This window comes from Neodiprion fabricii, chromosome 6, assembly GCF_021155785.1.
Source record: "Neodiprion fabricii isolate iyNeoFabr1 chromosome 6, iyNeoFabr1.1, whole genome shotgun sequence".
Classification (NCBI taxonomy): Eukaryota; Metazoa; Arthropoda; class Insecta; order Hymenoptera; family Diprionidae; genus Neodiprion; species Neodiprion fabricii.
This window is the reverse complement of record NC_060244.1, coordinates 18,562,751-18,583,240: the sequence shown is the minus strand read 5'-3', so window position 1 is coordinate 18,583,240 and position 20,490 is coordinate 18,562,751. Positions and strand designations below refer to the sequence as shown.

The 20,490-nt window shown below is 38.8% G+C and overlaps 1 protein-coding gene across 1 annotated transcript in view; it reads right to left on the bottom strand.

Annotated features, from left to right (window-relative positions):
• Window positions 1–6,708: 6,708 nt before the first annotated feature.
• Window positions 6,709–20,490, bottom strand: part of LOC124184775 (igLON family member 5-like) — an 80,760-nt gene continuing 66,978 nt past the window's right edge. The window contains exons 4-6 of the mRNA XM_046574854.1: window positions 16,359–16,514; window positions 14,667–15,000; window positions 6,709–9,165 (exon numbers count right to left, since the gene is read on the bottom strand). Coding sequence (XP_046430810.1) covers window positions 9,005–9,165; window positions 14,667–15,000; window positions 16,359–16,514 — 651 coding nt within the window. The 3' untranslated portion in view covers window positions 6,709–9,004. The remainder of the gene's footprint in view (window positions 9,166–14,666; window positions 15,001–16,358; window positions 16,515–20,490) is intronic.

Sequence of the window (20,490 nt, the reverse complement as noted above, 5' to 3'; positions counted from 1 at the left end):
ACTTTGCCACTTGGCAACTCTACAATCTCGTTGATAATATGTGTTATTAGAAGAGGATGAAATCCATGCAGAGATTTATTGATTTCCATATGATAAAATCGTGGATTGGTGAATTACAGAACATTGCCATTTACGTGGTAACTCCGATTATTTGTTGCAATTGAAAATACTGAATAGTGTTTATTCGGAAAGTTTGATAATTTTGAAAACAAAATTGAATCCTTCTCATTTACCTCTGTATTTGTTTATTCAAGCCAACGTAGATTATACCGAGAGGTTTTCTTGTACGACCCTGCTCGTAGCGCACGCGATTCAACTTGCTTAATTTTGATTGGCTGACATCCGTGCTCGCAGCCTGAAGTAAACTTTCACGAACAAGAGTAAATTTCCTAGAATCGACCGGTTACAAGTGACAGTTAGCGACAGGTTATATTCGCTCGCGAGTAATTGACGCGAGACGGGTATGATTAGGTAATGTTAGTTGAAACAAGCGTAAATTGAATATCATACCACAAAGATGCAGAACGTTGAACTGATAAATTGTAGTAAAAGGTTAAATCAACGAACGAAAAATCATTTTTCATTAAAACGTCAAACTCACGTGGATTTACTTGAAGTTTGTTATTTTTAGATTCATTAGCTTCGACGTAACAAACATAACCTCTTTCGGATGAACAAATAATATCACAGTTCACCGTTTTTTCACTCTGCATTATTTGATAATCTCGAAATTGGTATTCGCAGGCTAATATAAAATTTATGATGGCTTCACCTAACCGAATTTAAATGAACAGATCTCATGTCACCCACTCAACGTAAAACACACCGCTTATTTGTGTATATCGTTTATATCGTAACCATAATCTCTCACTCATTAGAGGACGTGCAGGTCCTTTAAAGAAAACCTCTGATAAGGAAGATCAGTTTGGTGTCCGCCTCCGATTTCGTTGCAACTCATGTCATTGTGCTGGAAGTCGAGTTTTACCAGGTAGCGCACCTGGAGCGCAGGAACCACGGAGCGCTTGTCCTGGAAGTCGAGTTGCACCAGAAAGCGAACCCGGAGCGCAGGATCCAGGGGGTACAGATCCCGATACGCGAAATCTGCGGAGCGCGATTCTCATACGTCTGCTCTGTTGCGCGGTTGTTTCCAGACTGAGGAATTCGGCTAGCTGATTTTCGTCGTCGATGACTTCTATAGACCGATGACGTCAAGAGAAAAAAAAATTTCGGTGACGTCACTTTCTGAACATCCGCACATCCGTACATCCAAACTTTGGTTTCGAACTTTAATACTATGTATGATGTATGATGATATAATGTATGTTGTATGATATGGTGTATGATGTATGATGTATGATATGATGTATGATGTATGATAATTGTAGAACTTTGAAAACTAAAAGACTCGTTTATTTATCCGCGGAAAAACGGTTTAAACGATTCAAAACAACTTCAAAAGATAAGCAGCCATCGGGGTGGTTTCTCAGTTTTGGATAAAAGCGCTTGATACATATGAATGTAACCAACGCTGAAATGTTTCATTCATCGATAGAAACATCTCAGCGATGGTTCCATTCAAATACATTAACCACATCAAAACGTCACCCCGTTGGGTGCTCATCTTTGGGTGTTGTTTTCACGCTATCGGACCGTTTTTTTTGCTGATAAAAAAAAATACATGTCTATCAGTTTCCAATATTTTACAACATAAATGAGTTACAACGAATTCGAAGGTGGACACTATACTGGTGTTCTTTGTCAGTACATAGTATACACCTACCCTACCAGTCCGCTTAAATTAAGTCACGAAGATGCCTGGGGAAATTACAGAGCTTCACGAGGTAACTTTGTAATGTACGACGCGAGTGATCACAAAGGCTAATACAAGATTACCGTAATCTATTCGTAGGAAATTGTTACACGATTAACGGTTGCCTTAATTTCCACCCCCTCAAAGATACCACAGGAGTTATTATTTTCCCTCATTTAACCTCACATCGGAAATGAATTGAGGCTATTAAACGAGACAATGCTGTTGAATCACTAAGCACAAGAATATAGTCTAACTAGTTTTGAAAATAAGTCGGCACGTGAACGAATGTAAAACAAGGAATTCGACTATCTTCAATGATTGTCGTGTTCATCGATCGAAGTTAAGAGGAGAAATCACGTTATGTATACTGAAAACAGAGCTTACGTGTTCAATGCTTGCATGAATTCGTAATTGAGCACAAGGATACTCACATGGAACGCTTGTGCACCAATTCACACTCTTCACGTAGTGCTTCAGGTTCTCGCAATGTCAAGATTCGGCTGCAGAAAGCTCTTCAAAAGCGACGACAACGCACCTCCGAGGCATTGGCACTCGTATAAAATCACTTGCATCACGATGTTGTTCTCAAAAACACATTTCACCCGTTCTTGTACCACTGTCCTCTAATAATTTACAGCTGTCTTCAAATTGCTGATTCGAGTTAACGCCGGCAACGATCAAATATTCAAACATGGCAAACGAACGAATTGAAACTGCGTAATATAACCGCTAGCCCGTAGCTGTTCATCGGTCGGCGTCTCGAGACAGAGTAAACATAGTGTTTGGGTTCAGGCTCTGACCTCTGATGATCGACTGGTCGAACATCTTACGAACGGGTATTATGTCAAATTTATAATGAACAACGTATATAGTAATATTTATTAATAGGTTTCCAGTGGCCTACTATTTTTTCGGAATCAAAACTGGAACGAGTTTCCTTTCCAATCAAATTTTATGTGCCAATGACTAGCGACGCAAGTGACAGGAGAATGAAACCACACGTTAATCATAGAGATGTGAAATTTTTATGTAAGAAGATCTCGTTTTGGTTTTGATTCCAAAAAAATAGTGAGTCATGGGGAGCTATTAATGAACATTACTGTACCTCATTCGGCAGAATAATATTCGAAACTGTTGAATGGTCAACATTTATACACGCAAAAGACCCATTCATTTTCATGTCGGTTACCATAACTTTGAGTTTCGTCCACAATCATCTTCTTATTATACGTTTATAACGGTTCTCTGAAAGTATTTGTGCAGAGAATAATGTGCAAACCGTGACGTTAATACAGAAGCTAAGGAACCAACTTTGAGACTGAGGTGAGGAGGCTCGTTATTGTGGCCTTCCTTGAGTGGAAGGCATAAGTGAGTTCACGATAAATGGGACTCTGCATAATCTAATGAAGAAATTGGGACTAGAGAAAAAAACGTACACAAATTCTCCAGCAATATTGTTTGCGCGAATGATGGTGATTTCAGATAGAACACCGTTATAGCTATGCAACAAAAGTGAATCTGAGTAAATTTTAGTAGCACAAGCTAAGATGTCAACGATTTGAGAAAGGCTTTATAGTCAAATGTTGAAAAGGCTTGAACTACGACGTTTCTGATTCGATTGTGACGTTGCACGACCACATGGACGCAGATGTCACAATAAGCCCCAAACCCGCGGAAGAGAGAAGAAGACGAAGTGACGCCACCATACACCCACACACCCAAGGTCAGCCAGCGTGCTCCTCCACTCACAATAATTAATCATTCGCCGATAAGCCCACCTCTCTTCCGCTCACCCCACACTCCTATACAGACACACACGCAGCTTTAAGTAGATTTAAGAGAATAATGCTACCGACCCGAACATGGCCGGTCGCAACGGGGACCCGGCCTCTTTGTTAATTAGTTTTTAAGATTCCGTTGATACGACACAATATATTCATCAAGTCTCACCCCAGATCACGCGCTCTTCTCTCTCAACCCCCGTATCTCGCTAATTTCCCGTTCCCTTAATTGTCCGAGGTTCAATTCATCACACGATGTCTTCTACTGTTTTTTTTTCACCGTAGAAATGTATAGAAATAGGTCGAAAATAGTTTGACAAACAGTTATCTTCTGAGTGTTTTTTATTTCTTGGAACTGTTCGAAGATTTTTTGGATGACCGTCAGCGAGAAGAATGGGCCCAAGGAAATTATAGAATAAGATAAAAATATCAGATTTTAAATGATTTTGAACGTTCTTACTAAGAAACTTTTTATGAAATTTTCAATTTCCCGTTTCTCTGTTTTCCAGAGAATAAAAGGAAGTTATTGACATAACCCCGGAAATGAAAACTTGAGTTTTCACCTGATCTCAAAATTTCGAGATCTAGAGAATCAACTTCGGCCATTTTCGGATGGACGTCCGTATTTATGTAATCAATTTTTTCGTCGACGATATCTCACGAACGATTTATCGGATTTCAACGAGTTTGATCTCAATCGACGCGGCTATTGCCAACTTAGAATTGATTAGATTTTTGATCGGTTCAGTACTTTTTGAATCATTTGAATAACAATTATACAAAAAATAAAATATAAATGATGATATCTTGAGAATGGATAAACCTTGGTACCCCAAGGATTTGGGGTCACTGACCGCGAATCTGAGGGCATATTTGTAAAATCCAAAATGGCAAGTCTAATATGGCGAGAAAAAATCTAAAAATATTCAGATTTTGATAGAAATTAGTAGGCGGGGGTTTTTCCGGTCACTGATAACGAATCCAAAGTCAAAATTCCAAAATTTATTACGATGGTACGTAGGCTCAAATAGCTCTATTTTCGCGCCTTCGCATTCCAAAATGTATCGAACGGTTTTTCCTATTTTCACAATTTTTCATTAAACATCCTTAAATCTTTACCCTCGCCGCTTGCAGACGTTCGACATGAAAGTCGGCGGGATAACGAAGCTGATTCAGAACATCAGAAGCACTTCGTTGTGTAAAAAAAAGTATTAGCGCAAAGGCAAAGGCGTACCTCTCGAGTAGCGAGATTTTTTCGACGGATTATTTTTGTATTCGAAGAAAGAATGCGAAGAAAGCGCGCAGCGGGGCCTTTTAATTTTCGTGCACCTCGCTCTGTGTGCCGCGGACTTTGGTTTCCTTGGGTTTCTCGAGCCGACTCTCTTCGCTCCCCGCCTTAGAAGCTGCGCAAACCGCGTTTGCACAATGCCGTAATACAAGTGTACACTGTACGCGGTTAAGCCACAAAGAGGATTGAGTCTTTCATTCTTTCACCACCTTCGAGGTTTTTCACAGCTTCCGGATCTCCCGCAGACTCGGTCATCGCCGCCTGTATTATGCGGGTGGAGACAATGCTTCGGGGAGTTTCAGGCCGCAGGAAGTTCTCTCTACTCGCACAATGCGAACAACGGAGGGCAGCCGTCCCGAACACTCGTAGGCCGCGTCTCGGTCACTCTGCATTCACTCTGCACCTTATACTTCAGCTATCGCCGTTATGCAGACTCGGAGTACGGGTATTGTTTGGAAATTTCGCGAGTTCCGGCTCGCCCCGCTCGCCTGCAAACGCTCCGAGTCGAGTTTCCATTTTCACTCTCTGTAGGGTAAAAGTCGTCGAGGGAATGTCGAGCTTTGGCGTATACGGTGACATCGCGCGTCGCTAACTTTCGTCTCTCCTTCAAGGTCTTCCGACGATTCTTCAAATTTCAACAATTCTCCGATTGCCTGCTTGGATTTCTCGTATACATGTAAGAACATAAAAGAATTTGTTGTCATTATTAACAACATCTTGTCACAGAGATCACATTGTTCTAAAATATATTTTAACCTGTTAATCAATTCTTTACGTATCGTTTCATTGTCAGATAGATTTTGGATAACGATAACATCATTTTGTTGCCATTATGAGTTGGTGACCGGTTATCTTGGACGCAATATCGCAGGTATCTGGATTTTATTTATCAAAGGTAACGATCAAGAAAAAGATTTATCTGTGATAATGCGTAGAAGATTCATAATTCACGTGCAAAATTAGGCATCGTTAATATCGAAATCTGACGAATCATACGCTTCTGCGATTTCCTTCGTGTTGTTTTGTTACTACAAATGACCGCACTTTTGAAACTTCCGCTTTACTAATTTTTTTGACCTGCACATAACTGTACGTCTTATGAATGTGTCACGTTCGACATTAATTATTTTCACTATGATTCTTCAATATATTTTAATAAAATTAAAAGAATTTCTAACTGATTTTCCAATAGTTCGATATTCTCTGACACGAAAAAAAGGCAGTTTTGTTTGACGAACGACGAACGCGATGGTTCGACGTGATTTGACGACATGGGGAATAAACTGCTCCAACAACACCGAGCTCAGTCTTCTTGCCTATAAGATGCTTACGTGCGTTGTAGTTTTAAGTAACTCAGAGATTAAGCCACCTCTCGAAAATTTTCTCGCGAAGAACGATAACTTGTCTGACGATTCTGGATTATTCGCGGTAGAGCTTAATAAGACGTCGCGTCGGGACGTTAAGCCGCCGCCGTGGCGGCTCGTTTAAGTAATTCCTCTTCTCGAAATGCCAGAATCCCGGCATATGCAGGATACATTCTAGATAGCTCAGGAGGCTTTGTGCCGTCTGATGAGTCTTGAGCAGGTATATAAGTGTCGTGATTGTTCTTATCGTATACAGGAGATTATGCATATAGAAGTGCTTGCGAAAATCTCCAGGATTCCCGGTCTGGGCTTAGTCTTGTCGTGGAGGAGAATTATCGCCGCTACTATGAACAAAGTAGCGATATTCCACTGCGGACTGGTTATGTAGCCGGAAGTGATGTCCTGAAAGAGTATAATAAAAAAAAAAAATGAGAATATATTTGTGACGTCATACGGTTTGTTTTATTTCAAATTATCAAGTTCAATCCACTCTGATAAATTTATTAATTCGTATCAAGGGATTTTATATTCAAGCTAGTCGCATATTTCTATTACAGTCGATTGAGCACTTGATACCGTTGGATGATATTTTTCAAGCTCTATTGGAAAAATATTACTGCGGGTGTAATTTATTTAATTAATCAGAAATTACATCGGATAGAATGAAATTATAGTCGTGTACCGTTTAAAATTATAGATTTATTTACGGTGCCACATTGAATTAAGTATTGCTTCGTCGAATCAAACGAATGAGATTACTTCAGTCTCTTTGACTGAGCTACGTTGAATCTTGTATAGTTTTGAAGCCCCGCACTCGAGAACGATCGAAGGTTTACACGGATGTAAAATATTTACTTTCGGCAAGGCTTCTGGACGATTTATTCAATCCAACTATAACTGCATTACTCTGAACTGGGTCAAGGAATAATTAAATTCTTATCGAGGAGCATCCACCTATTCGACTGTAATTTTATAAGGGTAAAGTTAAGGAATAATGTATCATGCATAAGTCTGCTAATGAATTATGGATGGTATATGGTACCATGCGTAATTTATGTTGTAAGTTTATTTACACCGATCACATTAAACATTGAATGAGCTTGTTATTATTATTACTATTATTATTATTATTATTGTTATGGAATAATTATTTTATTCTCTGTTAACGGTTACTTCTTATCGTATCATGTTTAATGTATATGTATAGGTATATAATATTATAAGGTTCGATTCCGTATACTTATAAGTATATTGTGTAATATATAATATTTATAATTTATGCAACGTAAACTTACGATTATCTTCTGTTCATTTGTAATTAGTTTGTTAATTTGTCAGTATGTTTCGCGTAAATTATACAACAATAAAAATTTGTAATTAAGCATTATATGACTGACAAGTTATTTTTATAATGAATATTTCATAGGGTAAAATCTACCGCCATTGTACATGCGATGAATATTTATGGAATTTATGCTTGTATACAATAGTTACACGTAGCGGTATTGCTATGTACGCGCATGTACAATTAATTATACGCGTATTATGTAAATTCTCAGGAAATTCAGCGTTACTGGGATTATGGGCGTTAATGGATCAGACGGAGTTTTCAAATCTAAAATTCGACTTGCGCTATTACTGTCGAAAATACTAATGGAATGGAAAAAAAAAAATGACATGATTTGTTATCGAAATTTACAGTTAGCGATTAGACGATTGGAAAAACGAGACCTACGCATTAGTTTACGTAGGCGAAGGGTATACAATAGTATACAGCATATATATGTATATTAAATACTCAAGTACTCGATCAGAGCACAACAATCATATCTTACATTATATATTTACAAACGCAAACCGTGTCATGGTTATAATTCAAATTAGTTAAAAACGTTCATGTATTTGACTTTCGCATTATAATTTTCTCAGCTAGAATAATTTAACCTTCCGGATTAAGTTAGTATTACAAACGCAATTGAATTTCCAACGATGCATTACTGAAGGAATAAAATAACTTTCCATCAAACTTCATTGGGTTACTTAATTCTGTTAAGAATTGCATAGATATATACCGACTTTTATATATTACTTAATAAAAATAACCAGCATTATAATTCAATCTGCATAATTTGAAAAAGAATTTGTTTTTTTTTAACAATTTGAATTCGACAAAAATCATAGCCCGTTTTCTCCAACGCTCAAAATTATCGAGAGATATCGTAATGACCTGTAGGGAAGAAAAAAAGTTCTAAAAGGCATTAAAAAAAATTCAACGTTTATGTGTAACCATAATTGGCAAACAGGTAATATCCACATCATGTGTAATCACAGGTCCATGGACCGTGAATTTATTTGCGGTTTATTACCTCGTTATCTCGTTCGGTATACTTATATTTCCTAGGTACTTGTAATACCTACCGTTTCCAATTTCCGATGCCGCAGAGCCGAGCAACGGGCAATTACCAAAGCCATTTGTTATTTTTTATTCAGATTTACACAGCGTGCACGAAGCAAGGTCTGAGGTTGAAGTAAAGAGGATTCTTTCCTTCAGGGGCGGAGGGCGATAAGTAAAATAATCTGCACGTGACCTGGCCTCAAATTGTTCGTAAGATTTGTTGTACAATTGTAATAGACATGCGAAAACACACCCGAATGGAGGAAGATAAGTTTTTTACACAAGTATTGTATAATGTACGTTTATAAATGCTGCCTAAATTTCACTCGATAGACGACTCGGGAATTTTTCAACTCCATTTAGTCACGTGGTGGATCGGTATTGTCCAACGTGCCTCGAGATCGTTCGATGAAACCAGCTCGCACTGAGGAGGAAAATCAGCGTCAGTAGAATGCTTGGGGATGGTGCAGAGCCCGAAGAGCTTCTACGATCCCCGCCGTGCATTGCGGCGGGTTTCTCTTCCTCTGGAAACAGACAAGAAAGAATATGAACTGTTCAATGTCATTCAGAAGTTTCACTGATTTTTTATTTTTTAACATTTTTCCAGACAAACAAGAACGAATAAAATCTGTCATAAAATATGGTCTGTGAACTAAATTCTATCAAGATAAATTTGATTGACATGGAAGAAGAAAGAAAATTCGATGCCGGACATGTAACGTTCGTCTAATTTGGATGAATTTGTTGCATTGCTGATTTTCTTGGTGTATCAATCTTTTTACAAATCGCTGAGAATCCTGGAATATGAAGCGGTGTCAGTTCACTGGCATCGGTAAATAGTCACTGGTTTCCAGTGAATATAGTCCTTGCACACTAAATCATACTTAGAGAGTGAGGTGAATTTTTTACTGTGGTACCGGAGGTGACCACAAAAACGTTATATGCAAAATCGTGGTTCGTTATAATTAATGAACTTATGCTTTAGTAGAAAAGATGAATTAACGCAAAATGTGTCGAGACAGAAAATGTAGGCTTTGGACCGCAAGAAATTGGAGTTCTGCATAACCGCAGTAAGTACACGCTAAACGTCATGACAGGAAAATTCCGTGTCGAAAAAATACCTGATTTTTATGTCTGCCTTATGAAGTCGAGTATTTTGAAATAATTAGGTCCGAGTTTTTAATTTCCATTGAAAGCTGTAACTGCAAGAATTGAGCTATTGTGTTATTCGAATTTGTTTTTAATCATATCCATTGCATAGTAGGGCTATTATTAATTTCTTGTTAACGATTGCTTGCGCAAATTATAATAACACTGCTCGAGAATATTTGCCGTACGGATTTTTCCCTCCTCCTTATTTTTTTTTTTTTGTTCCGACGATTTAGCCGTCGATCAATCCCTGAATATGTTAACCTCAATTTGAATATCTCGAAATAATTTTTCCCCTGAAACGGTGTAACAATTAAACAGCAATTGGGGAGTTTTCTTGGGGTTTGGCGTTCGCCACTGCAGAGAACAAACAACCACCGCGTATCTTTCTCTCTCCGGCTCGCTCTAATTAAATCCCTCGAAAGTCCCTTTCCCTATCCCGTTTTCGCTGCCCGTCCCTTCGGAGCGAGTCATTATCGTCGCCAAGATCGTACCGAGTATCCCTGCAGTGCGTACGTAAAGAGACGCTGAGTGTTCGGGCGATCATTTCGTACCCCGTGCAACAATGCGGATGTTGCAGGGGGCGTTTTCCCTCCTCGTTCTGTCCTCCTAGCAGTTTAATTTTCTCCTCCTACAGACCGCCCGCATATATACATATACGTAGTACATACGTATAGCGATACCCCGACACCGGTGGCTAATTAAACGTAAATTAAAGCGAGTCACCCGCCACGGTGAGAAGCCGGAAAACGGAAGGAATTAGTCGGTTACGCGATCTGCCGAAGAGGCAGGTGCTCGTCCGGAGAGTCGCGTCAACTTCCCTGCAAGGGATTAGCAATGAAGTTGAGATGAAGAGAAAGAGAAGCGGAAAAATTTCAGCCTTGTTATTTTAATTGGCAAAAAAAAAAAAACAACAAAAAATGCACGCACGTGACAAACGATATGTTACAAGGTTTGCTATATTTCAAGTATTGCGATGCGCTACGTTGTGCAGAAATTCTCGTTGTCCTGGAGTTGATACACTGACAAGTGAATTCTCTCTACCTATCAATTAGCTTTTCTCGTTAAGGGAATAAAATATTTACATTGGTATGTCGAATCAAACTTTGAATAAGCGTAGAAATTTTCATGTACGATACATTCCTATACATGTATTGCACATGGATCGATGCATCGTAAGTAGCAGAAACTTATACGAATTATTATCTTAATTTTTTTTATCCTATTTCCAAATTTCGATCACTCTTGTTTATACAATATTCTGCTATTGAAATACTGCAGTTGTTTGGATATTCCTTGTGATTTTTTTTCTGCCACGCTGATACTTGTACAGATCAGATATGTATTTTTCATATTTTTTCACCCTATTTGCGTGACCACTCGAACCGACTCGAATATATTATACATTCGTGGAGAGAAATACCGATTTTGCGAAGGATCGATTTGTTGTTTGTCATCCGGCAGGCACGATATACAAACCCTGATGCATTCCGTCGGAAAGTGGATAAATAAACAATATAGAATATGAAAAAGAATTAATACGCGATATTGGATTGTCAGTTTCATTTCATACTGCGTGCAGGTATCAGAAACGTTATTAATTGAATTTTGTGTGCGTACACAGATCGGTGAAACTGCGTGATGTTCATCGTGAATGATTTAATTAGAAGAGAGGTAGTGGGACAAAGAGAGAAATGAATACTGATAATTGAGGCTACTGATTTTTGCTCCCTTCAAATTTCTCTATGCCACTTTCATGGCAGATAACAATAAAAAATATTAAATTTCTAGTTTCGGTGCATACACCGATAGAAACTCATAGTTGTGGTTACTATGCATTCCTTGATTATATTTTCATTTTTTAATATTGCCAAATAATACAGTTTCTTGTTTATCGTCACTCGAATTATATTTCATGTTATTATTGCGATATTATAATTACACTAAATAGCTAGTTGTACCAAATTTTCTTATAATTTGAACAATATTCAAACCATTATCGTGACAGCACCCATTTCACTAGATCATGTAATATCTATGTGTACGACACGTAAAATTTCTGACAGTGTAACTATTGTTGCAAACTATATGCGTAATTTAAACGTAATTCTGTTTTCTTTTTCAATCTGCACTTTGACCTCATTATAGTGGTATGGTTTCCATAAATAGAATAGTTTCAATCGAGTTTAGAAAAAAGTGGAATAAAATATCTGACCAGAAGAATGAAAGATAAAACGTTGGAAACAACAGTGCATGATAAGAATCCGGTTACGTGGTAAAAATTTTCATTTCACGCGATACGTTAAAGCGTCATTGATTCACGCGCGGTCTGCGCTACGTATTGTTGCTCGTGTTGGTTATACCCTAAAGCATTGTACAGATACTCGGATATTTATAGAAACCCTGCGTGTATGCATGCAGGGAAGTGTAATGTATCAGGTGGAAATGCGAGAGGGGGAGTTATGACACCGGAAAAGAGGAATTTCTGCCAGGAATTTTATCGTACGAGAGGGACCGGGTGTCACGTGTACCTGCAGGGTGAAAAGTCATATTCACATGGCACACCCTTATATATTTGCCACGTGACCGTAATAATTATTTGGTAATAAAAAACGATGCATGAAGTGAAATTGTAAAACATATCGAGACCGACGACGCGAGGCAAGTTTACGTCTATCAATTTGTATGATGTCACGTGCTCAGGAAGTCCTCTTTTCTACTTTTTACCCTGCATACCCTGCAGTTCGTGGTTTTCAATTTTTACTTCTCATCACCTATAGCGATGTAAGAAGAGTTCTGGTTTCGGTCAAAAATCACTTCTTTCAATTTTAATGAATCATTACGTTTCAGACCGCAGACATCAGAAAAACAGGTTTTTCTGTTCCGCGATGATTTCGGAAACGGCTGGATGAAGAAATCTAAAATTTACAGGAACTTCTTGAAATTCAAATGATCGGCATAAAAAAAGAGAATTTCAACGACGAAAGGTTTAAATCATACTCGATAGTAGTTGCAGTAATTGAATTGGTTTCGCTTGTGTAGTGATGAAAAGTAACGCGAAAAAAAATCTAAATTGCGCCGAATTCATCCGGGAGACGAAAGTTAATTGCGATACGTAATTTCCTCGCGTTTCTGTTGTACCGAATTAGATCCGCATGGTGTGTGTGGAGGATTGAAAATTCGCGAGAGCCAACAGTTTCTAAATTTGCCTCCTCTCCGACCGGTTTCCGGCTTTCGACAAACGATAATTGCATCCGGGTCCTATCCCACGATTAGTATAAAGTGGATCTCACAGCCCGATTGCGTTTCGTTCTGTTTTTAAATCAGGCCGCAACTTTCCTGTCAATTTAGTTTTAAGTAAGGGTTATTCATTTAAGAAATCTCGTCTTTGTTCTGCTGCACTAGTCGCCAATTTTCCTATTTCCTACACAATCGGGACCTGGGGAGCCATTTAAGGCAACATAAAACGAAAGCAAATGATACCTTATAAGGGAAAGGAGAAAATATCCATGCACAGAGTAAAGCTATAGAAGGAAGATTTCCATGAAAATTCTTAGCATTTAGACTCAGGTGGATACAAATCTTGGTCTAATTGACGTCGTATTTTCCACCCAATTATTACAATACTCGGCAATTATAGATAATTTTTATATTCGCTTTTCTTCAAACCCATTGTCTCTTCAAATTAAACGAACGAAAATTATAACGAGATTCAACAAAAACTTTTGCTGATCAAATTCAATAAAAAGATGTTACATTTTTAATCTTTTAAGAACTTGAATGTTCAGGTACTTCGAAAGTTTCATCTGTTCGAAAAGAATCTTTTTCTAAGTTTGTGATTGTATATTTCAGTCAAACTTTCAAGGAGTTTCACTGCCATATCTTAGTAGTCAATTACTTATTAATTATGTACCATATTTCTTCATTTCTTCATTCGAGGTATTTTCTGGTGTGAGTAAGGACGACGGGAGTGAGAAAAATTAGGTAAGGCGAACGAACCGATTAAAAAATATTCCATCGGGTTACTTATGCCAATGACGGTGACTGCGAATGAAACAGCATGCGTATCAACTAATGGAAGTGATGCACATTTGAATAATAAAAGTTAATAATTTGATATCAACAATGCCAATAGAGGTTTTGTAATCGGAGCCTTTAAGATGATTGAACTCTGGCGTTTTTGATGGGATTCTAATGTTGGCGCCTAGCATCTTCATGGTGGAGTTTTTCCGAGATTGTCAAAAAGTTTTACAAACTGCGGTCGGCTTCAGAGCGAAAGAAAATAGATTTAGGTTCGTATTGCACAAAAGTGTTGGTCAACAATTGCATTATTGCGCGTTGAAAACCGTGCTGTAAGGTAAGATTTCTTGATCTAATCTCAGACAATTAGTGGAAAACTGACTAACGTTCAGAATGAGCGCACAGATATCAGGATTGGATTTAAAACATCGGAGTTGAAGTATCTTGAACGTATTAATAAAAAAAAACCACTTCGAAAATTGTTGATATCTCACTCTCTGAATCAGTAACAATTCAGTGATTTCCATTTGCAAGCATGCCACAGGAAAAATCACTATACACTCGCTGCAAATCAATGAATATTTACTGATTCAAGTACAGAGAGTACGATTAACATCTGTAATTTGGAATTGCTGAGAACCATTTCATTTGCACATAGTCGGTATGTTGCTTAATTCGCGTTCGCCACCATTGTCACAAATAACACTGTTGTAGATTATTCAAACGGTTTTCCCTCTTTTCCCAACATTCGACTTAGACAGTGCAGCCGATTACTCTTGAACCTAACCGCAAATCATTCACGGTGGCCGCTACAAATCCCCCCCGAGGAGACTCTAATCCACTCCATCGAACTCACCCTCAATGATGTGAACGACGACATAGGCAGACCTGGCGTTGCTGGGTTTGCAAGTGTAATTTCCACCGTGGGCCGGTTTCGTCTTATCGACGATGAGTATGGAGCCCGTATTAGTTGGCTCCACCTTGACGCCGGGCTCAGCGTCGTAGTTTATCATCCTGCCCTGGCGATACCAGAAGACATAAATGGGGGGCTCGGTGGCCGAGATGAGTTGGCACTCAAGCCGGAGGCTGGATCCCTGCTTGACGTGGAGGTCCGGCGCCCCGGGGATGACGGAGTACGCCTCGGTGATCTTAAGCCGGGCGAACTGGTGCTGAACGGGTACAGTGGGCACCTGGAGACCGGGGAAACGGGCGGGGATGAAATTTCGAAGAGCGTCGAGTGCGAGGATCGGACCCTTCGCCAACATGATATCCTCCGAGGTTTCGATTAAAATGAAAGCCGCTCTCTTCGAGATTCGGGGATCGAGAAGAGTAGATACACAAGGCCGGTTCTAGATGCAGATTCCTGTACCGACGTTTTATCGACACTTGGTTAAGACACAAACCCTTTTCGATAATGTTCGAGGATGGGGAATATCCTGACGTTGATTGACTTTATCGATCATTGGATCATTTAGTTGTCCAACGTCATCGATTGTCCGATAGTTTCGTTGCTTTACCTCGGCAACAATTTGCTCTACTTTTTTCTATACTTCTCACTCTCTCTCTCTTTTATCTCTCTACTCACTCATTTATTTTTATCTACTGTAACCTCCTTACTTACTCATTTATGTTATGCTACTTTATTTATTTTCTTTTACTCTACTTATTTATGTATTTTATACGCGCTTACTTATCTGCTTTGTATATTTTCTGTTAGCGTTATTGCTCTTCCTTCTGTGCTTACCTGTCTCGCTTTACTCGTACTATAATGCCTACCTACTCACCTAAGATAGGTGCAAATTACCCATGGAAATGTTAGGCAAAGCTAGAAGTACAGTTAAAGAAATACAGTTGAAGAAAGAATACAGAGTAAAATGACTTATTTCATTTCAATAGTTTTTCTTTAACTGTACTTCTCGCCTTGCTCAATATTGCCATGGATATTTTCAATAAATTCTGCTCGATTCTATTCACTCTGCCGTCTCCCTTTTCTCGCACTCTTATTCTCAAAAGAAATTGTTGGAAGAAGATTGCCGTGGTAACAAAAAAAGGTCGATAGCAGCGATATCGTTAAGCATTCCCGAAAAAAAGGTTTGCGTCTGTGCCAGACCTCGAACGCTGGTAGGGTAGAAAGGGGTTGCAATTACGGTGAGGTAGAGCAAATTGTTGGTAAGGCAGAACAACAAAATTATTGGACGGTCGATAACGTCACTCAACTAAGTGATCCGATGATCCATAAAGTCAATTATACCGGGATATACTCCACTCTTCAACATTCCAGAGAAGAGTTTGTGTCTTGGCTAAGCGTCGGTAAAATGTTGGTACAGAAATCTATATCCAGAACCAGCCTTGTACATCTAGTGGAAGTGGGAATCACATCATAGTTGCAATAAATTACGGGTGATTAATCAGGACGCCGGTGAAGTTAATCGGATCGGTATTATGCGCATCTTATACACCTGTTGGAATTTGCGAGAACTGGCGACCGGCCGATAACCAGACCGTCGAGGACCCCGAGAAATTTTTGTTTTTTCTTTTCCACCCTCACCTGGCACTCGTATAGACCCGCGTCCTGCAAAGTCACTCCCCGGATCAGCAGCGTCCAATCCGACGTCGACGGTCTCACCATGAACCGACTGTCCACTGAATGCGTCGCCGTTCCCACCGTCAGTAGCTGCCTGTCCTTGCGCCGCAGCCACGTAACCTTTGACAGAAACACGGGTCAAGTGTAATACGTGGTACCAATATTCAGTTTCGTAGAGATGAATAAAATTTGGGGGAAAGCTCAGCTAGGAATCACCCACATCTATATTATTCGAAAAATGGAATCTGTTTTAGTCCATTACTGCCATATTTCGTTATTCGATTATAATAGTTTGGCTGATTTGAAAAATACTTCCTTTAAATTAAGTCAACGTATGAATTTGAGGAAAGGAACTCTTGAGTGTTAAGCCGATTGATATTTTCGAGTCGATTTTTACACTTTGATTCTGTCAAAGAGCGGTCAGGATAAACCACATTTTCGGTTACAGGAAATCGAGGTATTTCGAATTTCAGCTAGTTTGTCATCTCTTGGATTATTTAACGTTCCGGATTGCGTAATCACTCGGGATGACTCATTTCGTAGAGCAATATACAGCTAGGCTACAACTATTGACCCGTAGGTATAGGGAAGAAAAATAGCAACTTACGTAATAGATATGCCCCAATACGTATCTAGCGGTGATTCTTCTACAATTCAATACTCATTATCAGAAAATATATTACATTTTACTTAAAACACTCAATACTAAAAACGAACACGATGCAAAGTCTTATCTCAAAATAACGAAGCATGTTCGAATGGACGGTTGTTTATGTAACAATTTGTCGCATTTTGTAATATTTACGTAAAGTATAAAATTTCAGAGTTTTTCACATGAGTATATATATTTTTTTTTATTCTATATTGCTTGGACTGCACTTCATAACGAAAGAAAAAGTTTCGTAAATTCGTCAAAATTGAGGAAAGCACTGTAGTTGATTTAAAAAATTTGGCAAACCATTGTGCACGTGGAGTGCAATTCGATGAAAAAGTGTCAGGATGCTTGAAAGAATGGCCAAGGTATTAAAAACCGTAACCGGCAAATGTGAAGAAGGCATAAGAGATAACCTATCCGAATGCGAGGCGGGGTCATTGATCATGGGGTTCTTCGAACGTGCGAAAATGCGATAACATCGCCATTGCACGCTATTTAATTAATGTTGTCCCGGCTGAGAAGAATGGTTTCCAATCCCGTTCGGTTCATCTTCACAGTTCGTAGCTATGTATAAGACGCGGATAGGTATTGCACGCATGCGTATAAGCATACACCAAAACCGTTAACAACCACCAGTCTACATAATCACATGGGTCACGATACGTACGTGTATATCATACGTAGTCAGTCTGCACGTGGATAAAACATTTCGTTCGAGAAGGTACATGATATAATATTTACGCGCAATAAATCCGCTTGCGCGTGGGAAAATAAAAGGTTCTTCAAATTTTTTAGGAAGAAAAAGAAGGCGATCTCTCTCTTGCACCCTTGACACGCCTGATCCTGCAGTACCAGACTGCCGCTGCGAAAGAAAGCAGTTTCTTTGGTCTTAAAATTTTTTACAATTGGCCAGATTTGCATATGGACACTTGGGGGAGCGACACAATAACCCCCGTATCATATCGCTGCAGGGGTTCTTATGACGTTCGTAATATACCCGGCGCGTACTTAAGCTTGCGGTATATACACTCGCAGGGTCGTTCCAGACCGCGTATATTTAATGATTTCGCTGTTCCTAGACTTGGACTATCAGAGCGGTGCTGTATGCGTTTTTACGCTGGCAGAGGCGAAGGAAGGAAGGAAGGCTGTAATTGAACACACCGCCTTTTACAAGCAGCTCGCGACTTGATAACACAAGTTTTTGTTGTAAATTATCGTCACCGCAAGAAATAATAAACGAACGAATATTGTCCCGAAGTAATTTTGAAATTTAAACACTTCGATGTTTGTGACCAAAAACCGAAGTTTTTGCCGAAATTTTAACAACTTGTGGGAAATTCCACGCCATTCCAAAAAATAGAAATTTAATAATGAAATCTATCGGAAGGTTGATTAAAGATTAATTGCAATAGAGAATATGACGTTTTTGAATATATTAAAAAATTTTCTGACATTGTTTGGAATAAAATATGTCAGATATGTAAGAATGAATGTAATTTCAAGATGCTTTTCGGTCTAGCGTGAAACGTTCCAATATACTTTCGGCATCAGCTGTGGCTGATCCGACGTAGAGTGTTACTACTGAATCGCTGCTTTCACTTACTCCGCGACGCGCGAATTATTGGACTTAGTCATTTGTGCTCTACTTTGATTACCAATTATTTTTAATCACACAATGTCGTGAAATTAATAATTAAAGGCTTGGAGCATTGATTTGAAAGCTGAAATAATAATTCCATTATGTGAAAAAATTATAGTTGTGAGTGAAAATCCATTAGACAGACTCAGAAAGCTTGTTTGCCACAGCCTTGGCACTGTCACTGCAAATAATGCAGGCACAGTTTTTTGGACATACAGGAGTGGCAATGGCTGTCAAATTCTACCCGATCGAGTATATAATTGAAGTTTGGATACTTTTGACAGTTCGTTTATTCGATGTCTTGCGAAGTGCTCAAATCGTATTTTAATGTGAGAGTAGTCACAGACAGGAAGTAATCCTTTAGTTGCAAATGAATCGGGGTGAAATCTTTGTCCGATTTTTTCTCAAAGTTCAAGTTTCTCAAGACGCGAGAGATTACTTCTCCCCTTTGTCTGAATGGGGAAAAATGAACGATGCACAGCAAGTAGAGTCCTTCTGTTTCATATGCAACTTGAAGTTCGCTGACTCGTTTATCGGAGAAAGAGAGCACCGGGCAATTTGTATCTCAACCCTTTATTGTCGCATTTTCTTTATTTCTTGCTCTCGATCCCTCTATTTCAACTTCAATAAAATGTTCATGTCTGTGTTGGGGGCGGAGGAGGGGAGGATTGAATAAGGAAGATAAATGAAAACGAGAAGAGCGTTGGGGTCTCGTCGAATATTACGTCATCCATCCACGGATAGGGTGTTGCGGGTTATTAAACCTGCTTCTTACCTTGCCGTAAACAAAATAGAATACAGTTACGTAATGAAACGTATATAAAAGATAAATCATGTGGACCGATTCAAATTATTGTATGATATATGAAGCATCGTGTATGTCAGGGAATTATGAAGAAAAAATGTGTCGTACAAGAAAGATTTTCATGTGGTAACGATAGCTATCGAGAAACATACGGATACTAGAAGAAAAAAATAACTTATCAAGCAAATCGTTACGGAATAAATTATAACTAAGTAAGAGTGAATTATAATGAATTGAAACCGAAAATCATATTCTGATTTTAAGAAAAATTCGGGAAAATCCTGAGAATTACGAGCTTTTCTTCAATTCGGTCTACTATCATTTCGTAACCGGAAGTCGAGAGACATCCGAAAATATTGTGGCTTATTTTCAACGAATACTTAATTTTCTCCCGAACTATTATTCGAATCGATTTGGTCGTTCGTTAATCGGAATTCAAAATATATGTAACCGGGACTGGTAGAAGTTCCAAAAGTTTCGCGATAACATTTGATGAATCATTAAAATTTCGTCCAAATCGGTCGGAGCCATTTCTTTGTAATTCATGATACGCGAAATTTTTATTGGGAAGTTTACAAATTCGCTATTCGATAACAGGAAGTGATAGAAGTTTGTAAAGTCACATATCATCTCAGCCTTATACCTAGGTACTTGATTTTTTATATTCTGTAACTTCCATCCGGATTGATGGGACCGTCTTCCCGGAATTGAGGATACAAAATTATCTGTATGTATACGTACACACATTGGAATATATTCGAAATTGGTTGTGAGCGGGACGAAATGAAACGAGTTTCCAATTCGAAGATAATTATTTGTTCAAAACCGACGCGACGATTCTCGCGATGAGAGACACAACAGGCACTCCGCTTTACGATCGTGACTGAAGAAGAAGAAATGTTCCCTACCCATGGCAACAAATCTGTTTATCCCTTTTCGTAATTGATGAGCGAAATCGGAACTCGTCGACTTGGCTCGAAACTCGACGAAAACTGAG